The 14,001-nt window shown below is 48.5% G+C and overlaps 1 protein-coding gene across 1 annotated transcript; it reads left to right on the plus strand.

Moving 5' to 3' along the window:
* Positions 1 to 425: 425 nt before the first annotated feature.
* On the plus strand, positions 426 to 12,556 carry TMEM52 (transmembrane protein 52). Its single transcript, XM_028740917.2, has 5 exons — positions 426 to 668; positions 4,942 to 4,985; positions 5,401 to 5,445; positions 10,000 to 10,169; positions 11,459 to 12,556. The coding sequence occupies exons 1-5, from the start codon at positions 606 to 608 to the stop codon at positions 11,857 to 11,859; spliced, it is 723 nt and encodes a 240-aa protein (XP_028596750.2). The 5' UTR covers positions 426 to 605; the 3' UTR covers positions 11,860 to 12,556.
* The last annotated feature ends 1,445 nt before the right edge of the window (positions 12,557 to 14,001 follow it).

Below are 14,001 nucleotides of genomic sequence, written 5' to 3' on the forward strand. Positions count from 1 at the left end.
GCATATATTCCCCACCCGCAAAAATGTTGATGACTTACGATGACTTGAACTTTTGAATGATTTGTAAATCCAGCCAGTTAAGGCTGGAGCTCCCCTCTGAAATTCCTTTGTCCTAATGCTGCAATCTTAAAATTGCTCTGCGGGTTGGGGGGGGGGATAGCGCCGGGTGGGCGGAATTAGGCTTCATTTCCATTCGACCGGTGACTTTTCTCTCTCACATACACACCCCGTTGAGTCATCGCTTTGGGCCTACCTCCGCCCCCCGAGAACCTCGTGGAGGGAGAGCTACCCATGGGTGCAAAGAAATCCCCCTCCCGCTTGCAAAATCCTAATCCGTTGCAGCAACCCAGCGGGTGAACAAAGCAAGCGCGGGAAAGCCAGCAGTGGGCGGGGCCAACTGGGAAAGGGGCGCGGCCTGAGGAGAGAGATATCGCTTTGCAAAGCGGCTGCCGCCGAGGAGTGCGCGCCAAGCGCAGGAGCGATTCTTTGGGTGCCTTCCGAAGGGGGCGCGGGGCGTTTTATTCCGCGTGCGTGGAAGACAAAAGAGCCTCGGCGTCCTCGGGCGAAAAGCGGGGAACGGGCGAGGCGACTCCCCTTCGCTTTCCATGGCTGCGGCACAGCGAGCGAGCTGCGTCTCCTACAAAATCTTCCTTTTCGCTCTGCTGGAGGTGGGTGCCGCAGTGGGCTACGTTTTGTGGGTGGGTGGATCGGGGGTGGGGGGTTGCATTTCCGTTTCGGGGCTGATCGGTGGCTGGGATCGTCCGTTTATTTTCTTCTTTTTTTTTTGCTTTCCTTGCTAGCATAGCTTCGCGCCGCTTGCGAACCGGCCTCTGTGGTTCGCCCCGCAGCCGATCGGAGTGGCTCCGTCTGCGGCACTGGATAAAAAAAAAGCTTTTCTGTTTGAATGTCGCCCTTTGTGGGGGCCTCTACTTGCAGACCTTTCTTTTCTCTCGCACGCACAGCCCTCCCTGCCGCCCTCCTTCTCTGCACGTTTCTTGTAGCCTGTTCACAGTACAGTATCCCTAAATGATCTGGATCTAAACTAGATGGGTGTGTGTGAATTTCAGTGGCTTCTACTCTCCGAGCTTAGTTGAATACAGCCCCTGAGATTTAGCTACCCTTATCTACTGGGGTTTGCGGAGTCTTGCCTTCTTAGATCTTAAGACCAGTGGCAACTGGTAACCATTAGGGCTTCCAAGGCAGGGAGACCAGCAGGCTGAGGCAGAGCCCCCCCCCCCGGACTGGTTGTTAACGAGGCAGGTGAAAGCAGACTCGTCTGTCCTCATGAGGACAAAGTGAGAAAGATGTCTACATTTAATCAGATCAGAATCTCGGTTCTGACAGAGCCGAGTGGTCCAGAAATCATGTTGGAAGGGCTTCAAGTTCTCTTGGTCTAAATCAAGGGTAGGGGAATCTGTGGTCCTCCCAGATGTTGGGACTACAACTCCCATCTGTCTTGTCCATGGGCAATGCTGACTGGGGCTGATGGGAGTTGTAGTTCTGTAACAGCTAGAGGGCCACCCCAGCCTATGAACGGGATTTGCACGTAGACAGGTCTAGGCTGGAGCCGCACCCCCCTCATCCATATATGCAAGAATCATAAGGCGTCTTCATTTGTGTTGTTCTGAGCAGTTACTGAATTGGTTTGATTTTTGCATCATCTACCTATTTCTTTCTCTTTTTTTCTTTTGCCAGAATCCCTCTAATTTTATAAGTCTTATGCTTTACATGTGATAATGCATACTGAACATTTCACTTTAATAGTTAAGGCATGATTTTTCCTTTAAAATCCTGGTTTAATGAACAGGCTTCCACGTAAACAGCTTCGTATTTTCAGCTGTACACCATTGCTGAAAAGGATTCTCGGACAGGGGTGCAGTTGGGTAATTTTAGACTCTGGGCCTGTTACCCTAAAGTCCTGGCTGTAGGTGGTCCCAGCAGCAACTGACTGGTTACAACATGATACCTGTTTCCTGCCCTCTCCCAAAATAACCCTCCCTGTGCAAGATACTTGGAAGTTTTAGATTTGGGAATATTTGTTTTGCTTTAAAAGAATTTATATATGTTGCCCTTTCTAGCAAATGAATGCAAAAAGAGCAGTGCTGGATCAGGCCAATGGCCCAACCTAGTGTAGCCTACTGATCTCCTACTGGTTATCAGAAACCCCAAATGGGTAATCTGCAAGTGGGACAACAATGTCCCACTTGTGATTCCCAGCAACTCAGAGCATATGCTGTCTCTGACAATGGAAGTGGAGGAGAACCATCGGGGTTAGTAGCCATTGGAGAAGCTAAGCAGGTCAAGGTCTGGTAAGTGGCCGGATCCTTGAAGTCTCTCAGCCCCACTCACCTCACAGAGTGTTTGTTGTGGGGGAGGAAGGAAAAGGAGATTGTGAGCCGCTTTGAGACTCCTTAGGGTAGTGATAAAGCGGGATATCAAATGCAAACTTCACTTTTAGATTCCATGGCAGCAGGAAGCCGGGATATAGATGCAAGAAAATAAATCAGTTAAATGTCATTGAAGGCACCTTAGTAAAATTCACTGAAAACGTGTATACAGTGGTACCTCGGGTTACATATGCTTCAGGTTACAGACTCCGCTAATCCAGAAATAGTGCCTTGGGTTAAGAACTTTGCTTCAGGATGAGAACAGAAATCGTGCTGTGGCGGCAGCAGGAGGCCCCATTAGCTAAAGTGGTGCTTCAGGTTAAGAACAGTTTCAGGTTAAGAACAGACCTCCAGAACGAATTAAGTACTTAACCCGAGGTACCACTGTACAACTAACAACAGCAACAAACACAAGATTCTTTTTTTAAAATGCTGATACTGAAGGGGAAAAAAGAATGTTCACAAGCGGCAGCATATCTGTTCAAAGTAACTTAAGTTTCCAGTATGCTGGGGGCAAGGTTTGGACAGCTGAAGAATGGCTTGCCAGGACATGTGCAATAAAATGGATCATAAGCTTCCTTCTTGGTTGGGTAGCTACATTGAGTGACTTTGCAAAGTCAATCAATAACAAGGTCCAGTGTTTATGTAGCACTTTTTTTGTGTGTGTATTAATTTCCTTCATAGCCCACCTTTCCTGTGAGGAGCTCAAAAGTGGCATAATTGTTTTCCCCTGCCCCTCCGTTTTATCCATGCAGCGACCCTGTGAGGTTAGTTAGGTTAAGAGACATGTCACCCGGTGAACTTCAAGGCTGCGTGGGGATTTGAACGCTGGTCTCCCAGTCCTTAGTCCAGCCACCATCCTACCCTGGCTCTACACACACACACACACACACACACACACACACACACACACAAAGAGAGAGAGAGAGAGACAGCAATTTAGGATACCAATGTGTGCATTGGATAAGACTGTGCTCCACTAAAGCTTATGCCATAATAAATTTGCAGGCACTGCAGGGCTTTGTTTTCGCTGCAACAAGCCCACAACACAGCTACCCCTTAGAAATTAAAATCTAAATGCAGTGGCCTTGCTTGCACACAGTAGCAGGCACCACCATGTGCATCCCCCAGAACAGAGATGGAGAGGTGGCAGATGCCAGTTTTCACTGCGCTGACCTTTGTTCCTGGTATATCAACAATGGCTTAGACAGAGGGAGGTCAGGAGAGGGGCACAGCCCCACCATGCTATCCGCTACCGCTTGCATGTCACTCTAAACCATGGTTTCCTAAACTTGGGTCTCCAGTTGTTTTTGGACTACAGCTCCCATCATCCCAGACCACTGGTCCTCCTAGCTAGGCATGATGGGAGTTGTAGTTTAAAAATAGCTAGAGACCCAGATTTGGGAAGCCCTGCTCTAAACCACAGTTAAGCTGAAAGTGACTAGCTTGCTGCTCCCAGGCACAGTGGAGGACACTCTCCCTGTCACTAGTAAGCAAGTGTCTATTCGTAGCATGTTTATCATCTGTATGTGGAATAAGGAGGAGTAGTGCCTTGTTCTTTGCCTCAGTCAGCAAAACATCTTTGGCCAGCCCTAGCTTGCTTGTTCATCTGTGAGACTGTGTATGGTTCTTTGAACCAACCATAGTTACAACCAACCATCATTTAGCTCTGCATATGAGCAAAGCTGCTGGACTTACAAGAGATGTGAAAGTTTTAACTGCCTTGCCACTATACAGTGGTACCTTGGGTTACAGACGCTTTAGGTTACAGACTCCGCTAACCCAGAAATAGTACCTCGGGTTAAGAACTTTGCTTCAGGATGAGAACAGAAATCGTGCTCTGGCGGCGCAGAGGCAGCAGGAGGCCCCATTAGCTAAAGTGGTGCTTCAGGTTAAGAACAGTTTCAGGTTAAGAACGGACCTCTGGAACAAATTAAGTACTTAACCCGAGGTACCACTGTATATATTCACCTCCTTATTCATCAGCTGCAAACCTAAGGATAATGCATTCTGATAAATCTGGGATTGCAAAGTACTGGTCATTCTCTTTCATGAGCATCCCATGGGCATCTTCCTAGCTCTTTTGGATGAGAGAGTGGTGGATTAGAGGGATCTTTTGGTTGATCCAGTAAGAGTAAGGCAAGTCTTGTGAGAGTGGTGTGGTGTTTTAGAGCAAGCAGGGTGGAAACTCAGGCCCAAGGGGCTCATTGTATCCCTCCATCCCACTCCCACCGGTCCCTTAGAAGTCTCCCCAGGCCACACCACTCACCAAGGCTTGCTTTGCATCCCAAGTGTTTTTGCCTGGCTGGGCTATGCCTCTTGCTTGCCTGGATAAATGACAGAGAGGGGTGTGGGAACATGTGTAGAAACTTGGGTACTGTGCAGAAGCCACGTTAACAATTGTTGCCTTGGAAGAAGGTCCCAGATGGAATGTGGCTTTCAAGCTGAAAAAGGGTTCCCCGGCTCAGTTTCAGAGCCATAGAATTCTGTCCCTGCAGCATTTAGTTCTACCTTTCTGTTCTAAATCCATTATTTCTCTTTTCCTTACTTCCAGGCCCTACCTGCCTTTGCTGAGATTCACTGCAGTAACCCGCAAGGGTAAGTAAGAACCTGCACGAGGTGCTTTTCTTTGACGGGAATGTGTCTCCATCTGAAAGCTTTATTTAAATAAGGAAAGGCCTGGGAGAAATTTTCTAGTTTGCATCTAACCTTGGCCACGCACTCAACTGGGATTTCTTTTATCTTCAGTTCGCCATCTGCGATGTGGAAAGTATAATTGCTTGGCCTACTTTTGTTTGGTGTTTTTTGGGGAGACCTGTGTCCCTCCAGCTTTAGTTAGGCTGCCGCTGGAATCATCCCCTGCTGACTGGGAATGGCAGCCGACAACATCTGGCAAGCCAGGGGTTCCCCGTCCTCCGTTGCGCAAAAGTTAGAGAGAGATCATGTGTGTGAGCTGCATCAAAAATCCAAGGCTCGATGAGTGACGCCCCATTTCCTTGTCTTCATTTTCCAGGTGCACTCAGCAGGGAACCAGTTGGACAAGCCTGTGGTATGTCTGGTGAGTTCAGATCAATTTCAGCCTTGGCTTCATTTGTTTCAGGAAGTCGCTGGCAGACATTGTCTCTCCCTCTCGGCCCCCACTCTGCTCGTTCTGCACAGGCAAAAACACTCAAGGAAGGTGTTGAGCAGGGCCAATAAGGGGCGTGGCCTGGGGCAACCACAGAGGGCCAGATTGAAAGGCCTGGAGGGCCACATCCAGCAGCCCATCTCCGTCTCCTCTTTCCTCTCTCCTTTGATACTGGAGAAAGAGAGGCAGCATGTGTATTTCGTTTCTGTTTACTTTGTGACCATGCCTTGTTCAGATCCTGACAATAGCTCCATTCACTGCCCTGTTTGAAGAGGAAGTTAGCAAAGCAGAAATGCAACCGGTAGATAAACAAATGACCACCTTTCCTGTTGCACAGTCTGAGTGCGTTATGAAACCAGCAGGTTGTGATAAAGCCATTGTGTGACTAATTTGGAGCAGCTACTTAGGGATGCTAAAGAACTGTTTGGAGATGCTGGAGCCGGGGACAACAGTTACTGTTCTTTAAGCTTGTCGGGTGTGCAGTGGGCCAGGGATCCAATTTCACATCCCTTCCCTTGGCTGCACATTGGAGCCAGCCCTTTGGTTAACCAAGCCCCAGAGGTAAGGAACTGGATCTGGGCAGAAAGCCAGATCACTATCTCCCCCACCCTTTGTTGGACAGGTGGGCGGGGCTCCCAGCTGGCAGACAGGTGACTTCTTTGCCCAGTTCATCCCTTGCAGAGTGCTTTGCAAGGCTGTCTTTTGAAGCGCTTTGCAAGGTGGCCCTTTGAAAGGGGCTTTGCAGGACTGGTATTTGATGCCTTGGAAAAAGAGGCGTTTTCTCCCTCTGGTTTGTCGTTGCCACAAGCAAGTCTTAGAAGACAGGAAGGCGCTCAAGAGACCTTCTTGCAATGGGGCTGTTTTTCCAACACATGCTAGCAGGAGAGGTTTTTTATCCTGCTAGCCCAGCACTGGGATGAGGATGAAAAATGCTGCTTTATCTCCCCACAGCAGCACTGCCATGGGGAGAAAAAAAAATGTCCTCTGGGTCAGAATGTTTTTGTCTGCATGTGTGCATTGGTCAGTACAGTTGCCCCACCTGGCATGTGGCCCTTAGAGGAACTATCAAGCTTCAGTGTGGCCCTCGGGCCTAAAACTGTTAGCCAATCTTAACAAAATCACTCAACGCTTCAGTATTTTATTTTATTTCTAAATTCGCCTGGCACTTAGAAAACCAACCTTGATAGTGCCAGGGGTGTTTCCCTGGGAGATTACCTCTAATTACAACAAGCAGGCTCAAAACTTGGTGCTGCTGGAAGGTTAGTAGGTCATGTGCTGACCTCTCAACTTTCCTGTCCCCTGGAGGTCTATAGAAATCTGACTAAAAAGTAACGATTAGGGACAGGTGGTGACGAGCCCGTGATGGTGAGGATGTGTTACTAGGTGCCTCAGAAAAGGAAAACAAAACAGGGCAGGCTGCAATCCCACTTGACAAGAATCCTGGCATAGTTGGGAATGAAGTAATATTTCCTTCCCCCAGTTGCTCTCATGGAACATTTTTGTTATAAAACTCCCTCACTTTCACAAGCCGACACGTGGAGCCCTTTAGCCATTGAGAACTTGGCACATGAAGGAGCCCTCTGGGCTCGTGCTGACTGTGTCAAACCAGCATCGCTCCTTGCTTGGCCTGTAATCAACTGAAACTCTCATTGCATCATCCACTGAGTGGCAAAACCAGCCCAGTGGTGAGAAACAGGTATTTTCTCTCCGCCTACTTCCTGTTTAATTTTCCCCCCCAACCCAGGAATCTCTCAAAAAGGCAAATGGGTCCACAAATAGCTAAAAACATTCCCTGGGCCATACTATTCCATAGAGTTGGGATGGCCAGTCCTATAACACACACCCAGGAGTGGTATTCAGCTAAGTTTTACTCAGAGGAGAACTTACAACTTTATTATATTGGTTAAGAGGGTTTTTAAAGCCAAGTTGGGGGGGGCAAGCAATGCAGTTTCGGCACCTCTCAAGTGGGCGCCATTGCTGGTCCCACAGCAGGGAGGGAGAGAGGATGGTGAGTTCTGGCACCTCCCCCCACCCCTGAAAAATAGCCCTGCATATGCACACAGTGACCCATTTCGTGTGTGTTTGTGTTTTCCATTCCCAGCCTCCATGTGCATCAGCAGAACTCGCATAAGCGCCCCCGAGCCCCGTTCTGCTCTCTTCCAGGTGCAAAAGGACCTGCGCGTCTGCAATCGCGCATCAATTGGACACTCCTAAAATGGTCGCTGCCTGTATATTATTATTATTATTATTATTAATTATTATTATTATTATTATTATTAAAATTTGTGCACTGCCCTTCACCTGAAGCTCACACCCATTCCCAATAAAAGAGGCCAAAATGCTACCACTCTTCAGATTAAGGGCCAAAAGTCGTGAGTTATTGATGCCTACTAGCTACCATAGCTATGCCTTGCCTCCACCGTTGGAGGCAACAGTGCTTCTGAATAGGAATATCAGTTGCTGGAAAGGACAGGAGAGGAGGGAGCTCTTGTGCTCAAGTCCTGCTTGCAAGGTCTCCCATTGAAGTACCCAGCAGGCTCCTATTACATTAATGTCCATCCTGTGATTCCAAAAGAGGAGCCACTGCGTTGCAGTTTTAAAACCAGGGAGGCAGGGGACATGATGTAATAACAAGACAGGTCTGCTCTCTGTGAATTACAGTGGTACCTCAGGTTAAGTACTTAATTCGTTCTGGAGGTCCATACTTAACCTGAGACTGTTCTTAACCTGAAGCACCACTTTAGCTAATGGGGCCTCCTGCTGCTGCCGGAGCCCGATTTCTGTTCTCATCCTGAAGCAAAGTTCTTAACTTGAAACACTATTTCTGGGTTAGCGGAGTCTGTAACCTGAAGTGTATGTAACCTGAAGCATATGTAACCTGAGGTACCACTGTATTGCAAAACAATCTTGTGATCTGATCCTTTATGGAAAACTGTTTACCAGTAGTTTTCGTCATCCAGTGACATAGTTATGAATGGCCAGCTTACGGATTTATTGCTCAATGATGCTGTGAGAACGTAAATGTTTTTCTTCTGAGAGAAGCAGGTGGGGGAAAATCGAACCACATATTTTGAGTGCCTTTTGAAGCCTCGCTGAATGTGGAAAGAGGCAGCCTTCTCTCTGCTCATCTGATTGGCATTCAGCTCTCGTTTCACATTCTTCCTGGGAGTAATTCGGGGACTCGATGGCATTGGCTGGTTACTTTTCCAACCACCTGCCCTCCTCTAATGTAGAGTTGTATCCGGAAATGTTGGACTGAAACATTTTTATGTTTGCCCATTATAAACATGAAAGCAAATAAACAGTTTCATCTTTAAAAAATATATTGAGGCAGTATACAACGCAGAAGAAAAAAAATTGGCAAAAGGCATCCATAAAAACATAATAGAAAATACTTTTTTGTTAAAAAGAGGGTGTTTGTTATTACTTACTTGTTTTAAGTATTTCTATACTACCTTTTCCTCCAAGGAGCTTGAGGTAGCATACATTGCTCTCTCCCCTCTCATTTTATCTGCACAACAACCCTGTGAGGTAGGGTAGGCTGAGAGACAGTGAGTGTCCCAAGGTCACCCAGTTGGCTTCATTGCTGAGTGGAGGGATTTGAACCCTGGTCTCTCAGCTCCTAGTCTGACACTCCAATACAGTGTTTCTCAAACTTGGGCCCCCAGCTGTTGTTAATTATCATTATCATTATTATTATTATTATTATTATTATTATTATTAATTTCTTTATACCCCACCCATCTGGACGGGTTTCCCCAGCCACTCTAGGCAGTTTCAAGCACTTATAAAACATAATCCCTCACCACATGTCCTGCTAGCTAAGGATGATGGGAGTTGTAACCCAACAACAGCCAGGGAGCCCAAGGTTGAGAAATACTGCTCTAACTGTTGTACCACACTGTCTCGTAGTCGTTAATACTCATTAAAGTATTTGGCGCACTAAGCATACCCTATTTCCCTAAGCAGCTTTTGGTATGCAGCAATCGGCCACAACTCCATATGCCAGTATCAGAATGATTGACCCACTTGCCATACTGTGCTACGGGTTCATTCCCTTCTGGGCAGCCCTAAGTGGGGGGTTGCATGGCAGTGGTGGGTGGGGCCAGAGGCAGACGTTGGTTGGAGCAACGCATGTAAATTTACTTTTGTGCATTAGGCTAGTTTCTACACCACACAGACATATATACCCAGTCTCTCTCCTCCATCCAGACAAGCAAGAGACACGTTCAGAGTTCAAGGACACATCCCAGACAGACAGAAACATTCAAGGAGGATGCAAAGCAGGCCACTCGGGTTGTGGCCTGCGGAGAGTTCCAAGGGCCAAACCTGGGAGCCTCAATTCAGCCCCCAAGCCTGAGGTTCCTTGCCCCTGCTCAGTTCCCTGTGCTTTGACTACAGCATACTTCCTTCTTGCTAAATATCATGGGAGCCTACACTGCAGGGTCCGATGGCTGATGTGGTGCTCTGCCTCTTTTCCTTCAGGCTCATCCTCCTCACAGTGTTTCTGCTGCTGCTGTGTGGCATAGGCGCCAGCTGTGTCCGGTTTTGCTGCCGTAAGAAGAGGCCCCCGATTCAGACTTTTCCACCTCATGCCCACGACCTCACCATCATCCCTATGGACCACGACAGCACCGCCCACAGCACTGTCACCTGTGAGTATTTGGCAATCCCAAATTTTGGGAGCCGTGGGGGGGGGGTGAGAAATCTATCCTACCTTGCAGCTGGAAAACAGTGTGGAGATGGGTTGTTTTCATCCATTCATTCAATTTGTACACTGGTGGGGGAACCAAAGGTCCAAAAGCAGTCCACCAAGCCCTACCCATTGGCTCTCTCTCTGGGCCCCAATCCTTGCAGGCCCTACTCTGCTGGTTGGAATGCGACTTTGCACAGCAGGAGGGTCACCAAACCCACCCATCAATCTTCTGACATCATCGAGTGATGTCAGCAGAGGCGGGCAGGGTTCAATCAGAGAACCCGCTAGCAAAGCAGACCCCTTCAAGAGAGCAAGATTGACTTACTTCCCATCCGCCGAGTTCAAACCTCCTTGGCTGCCACTTTGCCATTGGGTTCCCTGCGGCGAATGTGCTGGTGAAGCGGACCTCTCGCCCCATGGGTCAACTTCAGTCACCTGACATGATCAGGGCTTTGGGCAATTTGACAAATAAGTGGTCTCGCTCATCAGTCAGAGTTGACCTGTGTTGTGGGGAGATCAAAGCTCTGACCTGCTGGGCTGAAAAAGGATCTTCACCCCTGTTGTGAAGTATGTTTAGGTTATCTAGGCAAATAATAGTACTGTTCTATTCTGCTTTGGTCAAACCATACCTGGAGCACTGTGTCCGGTTCTGGGTTCTGGGCACCACAGTTTAAGAAGGATATCGACAAGTTGGAACGTGTGCAGAGGAGGGCAACCAAGATGATAGATGGTATGGAAATCAAGCCTTAAGAGGAACGGTTGAGGGAGTTGGATCTGTTTAGCCTGGAGAAGAGAAGACTGAGAGGCGATAGGATAGCCATTGTCAAGTATCTGAAGGGTTGCCTCATGGAAGCCAGCTTGTTTTCTGCTGTGCCAGAGCGTAAGACCCGAACCAGTGGATTCAAATTACAAGAAAGGAAGTTGTGACTAAACAGTAGGAACTGTTTGATAGTGGAACAGACTCTCTTTCCTTTGAGGTTTTGAAGCAGAGATTGGATGGCCATCTGTCAGGGATTCTTTAGCTGTTACTCCTGCATTGCATGGGGTTGGACTAGATGACCCTGGGGGGGGGCTCCCTTACAACTCTACAGTTCTTCGTGCACCACCTTTGCCCTAAAAGGTGTCCTAAAACACCTGAAATAAGCCCTGTGAATGGTCCAGGGACCTGCCTTCCCACCATCCCTTCTGTCGAACATTTGTTGGGCTGACCTCCTAAAATGAACACTTTTCTGTGTTTTCTTTTTGCAGCATACAGCTCTCTGCAGTATCCTCAGAACCTCCCACTTCCCCTGCCCTTCAGAGAGGTGGATAGGAGTATGGCAAGCCCTCCGGCGTACAGCCTCTATGCCATTGAAATGCCGCCATCTTACGACGAGGCCATCAAGATGGCCAAGCCTTGCACTGAGACTCCAGTTGTTGTCCAGAAACTGGACAGCTGCACCTCGGAACAAACAGCCCCTGAGGAACAAAGTCAGCCGCAGACGACGCCAGAAGTGTCGTCAAACGACAACCCTGAGACACCGTCCAATGACAACCCTGAGACACCGTCAAACGACAACCCTGAGACATTGTCCAACAACAACCCTGAGGCAGTACAAGGAGGCCCTGGGGTTCCGGAAGCTTCCACAGAAGAGCAGCCGCAACCGTAGCCCAGCCCAGTGGGAAGAACTATTGGGCATGAGAAACCTGACCGTGTATGTACTTGGTTAGCCTGGAGAGAGTCAGAAGAGACCTGTTACACGGAAGGAATGTCTGCTGCCGGTTGTTATAACTTTCCATTGACGTTTCAAGGGTACCGAAGGGAACGGCAGGTTAAAAATACCGCTCTCTGCATGCGAGTGTGAAAAACGATGCTCTGGACTTAATATGGCTGTGGAGACAGGGTGGGGGCGGAGAAGAGCTGCTCTTGAGAGGACACCATGTGACCAGGCAAGGGGAAATGGCCGCTGGTTGGGCTTCAACGGAGGCCTGTTCCCCTTGTGGTTTGGTGAAGAAACGAGGCAAAACCAAATACAGGTTCTTGCTGCCTTCTTCTGAGAAGATTGAACTATCCAGCAAATTGCTGAAGTACTGGGTTCGTTGCTATGTAACGGCAGACGACCTTTGACTCCGATGGTTGTTTTAATGCTCCATGTTTTATCTGTAGGTAGAGGGGGGGTGTGGGACAGGGGAAGGGGGTGGGAAGTTTTGATAATACTGGTCTAATCTGAAAGGCCAAAACGCCTTTCTAAGCAACTATCCCTATCCGAATCTGAAGAGATTTGTCCAGTTTTGTTCCAAAGATTCAGTTCCCTCAAAAAAAAAGAAATGTCTGGTTTTAAATGTAAATATATACATATACCATAATGCTAATGCGTCCTGTGCATTTGGGAATAGTGAATTGTTGGTGTGTGTGTTTTAATCAAGGGAGGGGGGTGTTTCTTAAGAAATACAGGCTGACAAATTGCCCTCTAAGGAATGCTTAGTAAACAAGTGAAGACCTGTTTGAGAGGATCTGTGACATATCTTCATATAACGAGTGGAAACACGTTTCACTAAGCCCTTTTAAGAAGGGATAGTCCCCGGTGTTTAGTTTTTGTTCAGTTGTTTTTGGTGCTAGTCTAGTCCATAGTAAATCCCTCCGTTGACGTCACCTTTTGGGAGAGGTCTTTAGAAAAAAGGCGAGTTAAAGCGGCTACACGATAGCAGTTCATAAAATTATGCAGCACATATTGAACTGTGGACCTCGCTCCCGCAGGAGGCAGTGATGCCTGCCAACCTGCGTGGCTTTAAAAGAGGATTAGACAAATTCATGGAGAAGGTCAACAATGGCAGGTAGCCATGTTGGCTATGCTTTGCCTCTGCTGTCAGAGGCTGTATGCCTCTGAATAACAGTCGCTGGGAATTGCAGTTGGACAGAGTGCTGACCTCCTCATGCCCTGCTTCCCACAGGCAGCCACGGCGAGAACAGGATGCTGGACTAAATGAGCCATTGGCCTCATCCAGCTGGCTTGTCTTATGTCAGTGGTTTTCAACCTGTTTGCCATGGCACCCTGGGGTGCTTGAATGATGGTCAGGGGTGCCGTGGGCAACACTGGCCTCTGTCCCTCTTTCCTTCCCTCCCTCCCTCTGATGCCTTCTCGCATCTCTGCCTCCCAAATGCTTACACAGCTGTTTGTTGCAGCAGCCCTGGCTACAAGCTCCCCAGGTGAATGATTCTTCTGGAGCTGGACAGGGGGTGCTGGTTGCCAGGAGCTGAGGCAGCTCAGAGACCAGGGGTGGCGGCAGCAGCAGCTTTGAGGACTCGCAGGGAGAGGGGAGGAGGCTGAGGGAACACTCCACAAGGGTGTTCAAAAAAGGGTGAGAGGCTGCCAGCTCGGCAGGCAAGGGGTGACATAACTGGGCTCCTGAGCCCTACAGGGGTGCCGCAGAGAGAATGTACAGTGGTACCTCAGGTTAAGTACTTAATTCGTTCCAGAGGTCCGTACTTAACCTGAAACTGTTCTTAACCTGAAGCACCACTTTAGCTAATGGGGCCTCCTCCTGCCGCTGCGCCGCCACTGCACGATTTCTGTTCTCATCCTGAAGCAAAGTTCTTAACCTGAAGCACTATTTCTGGGTTAGCGGAGTCTGTAACCTGAAGCGTATGTGTCAGAGACTGCCTCCCGGTCCCAGCTCACAGAGGACCAACGCTAGCCAGTAGAACTGTACAAAAGTCTTTATTGAAGTTTAGTTTCCATTTTCAAGCCCTAGCGTGCGTCTCTACGTCTAGACCCTAGACCAGCGAAGCCTCGTCTGAGTCTCCGCCCCCT

The sequence above is a fragment of the Podarcis muralis genome, chromosome 7 (genome assembly GCF_964188315.1).
Source record: "Podarcis muralis chromosome 7, rPodMur119.hap1.1, whole genome shotgun sequence".
Taxonomy (NCBI): Eukaryota; Metazoa; Chordata; class Lepidosauria; order Squamata; family Lacertidae; genus Podarcis; species Podarcis muralis.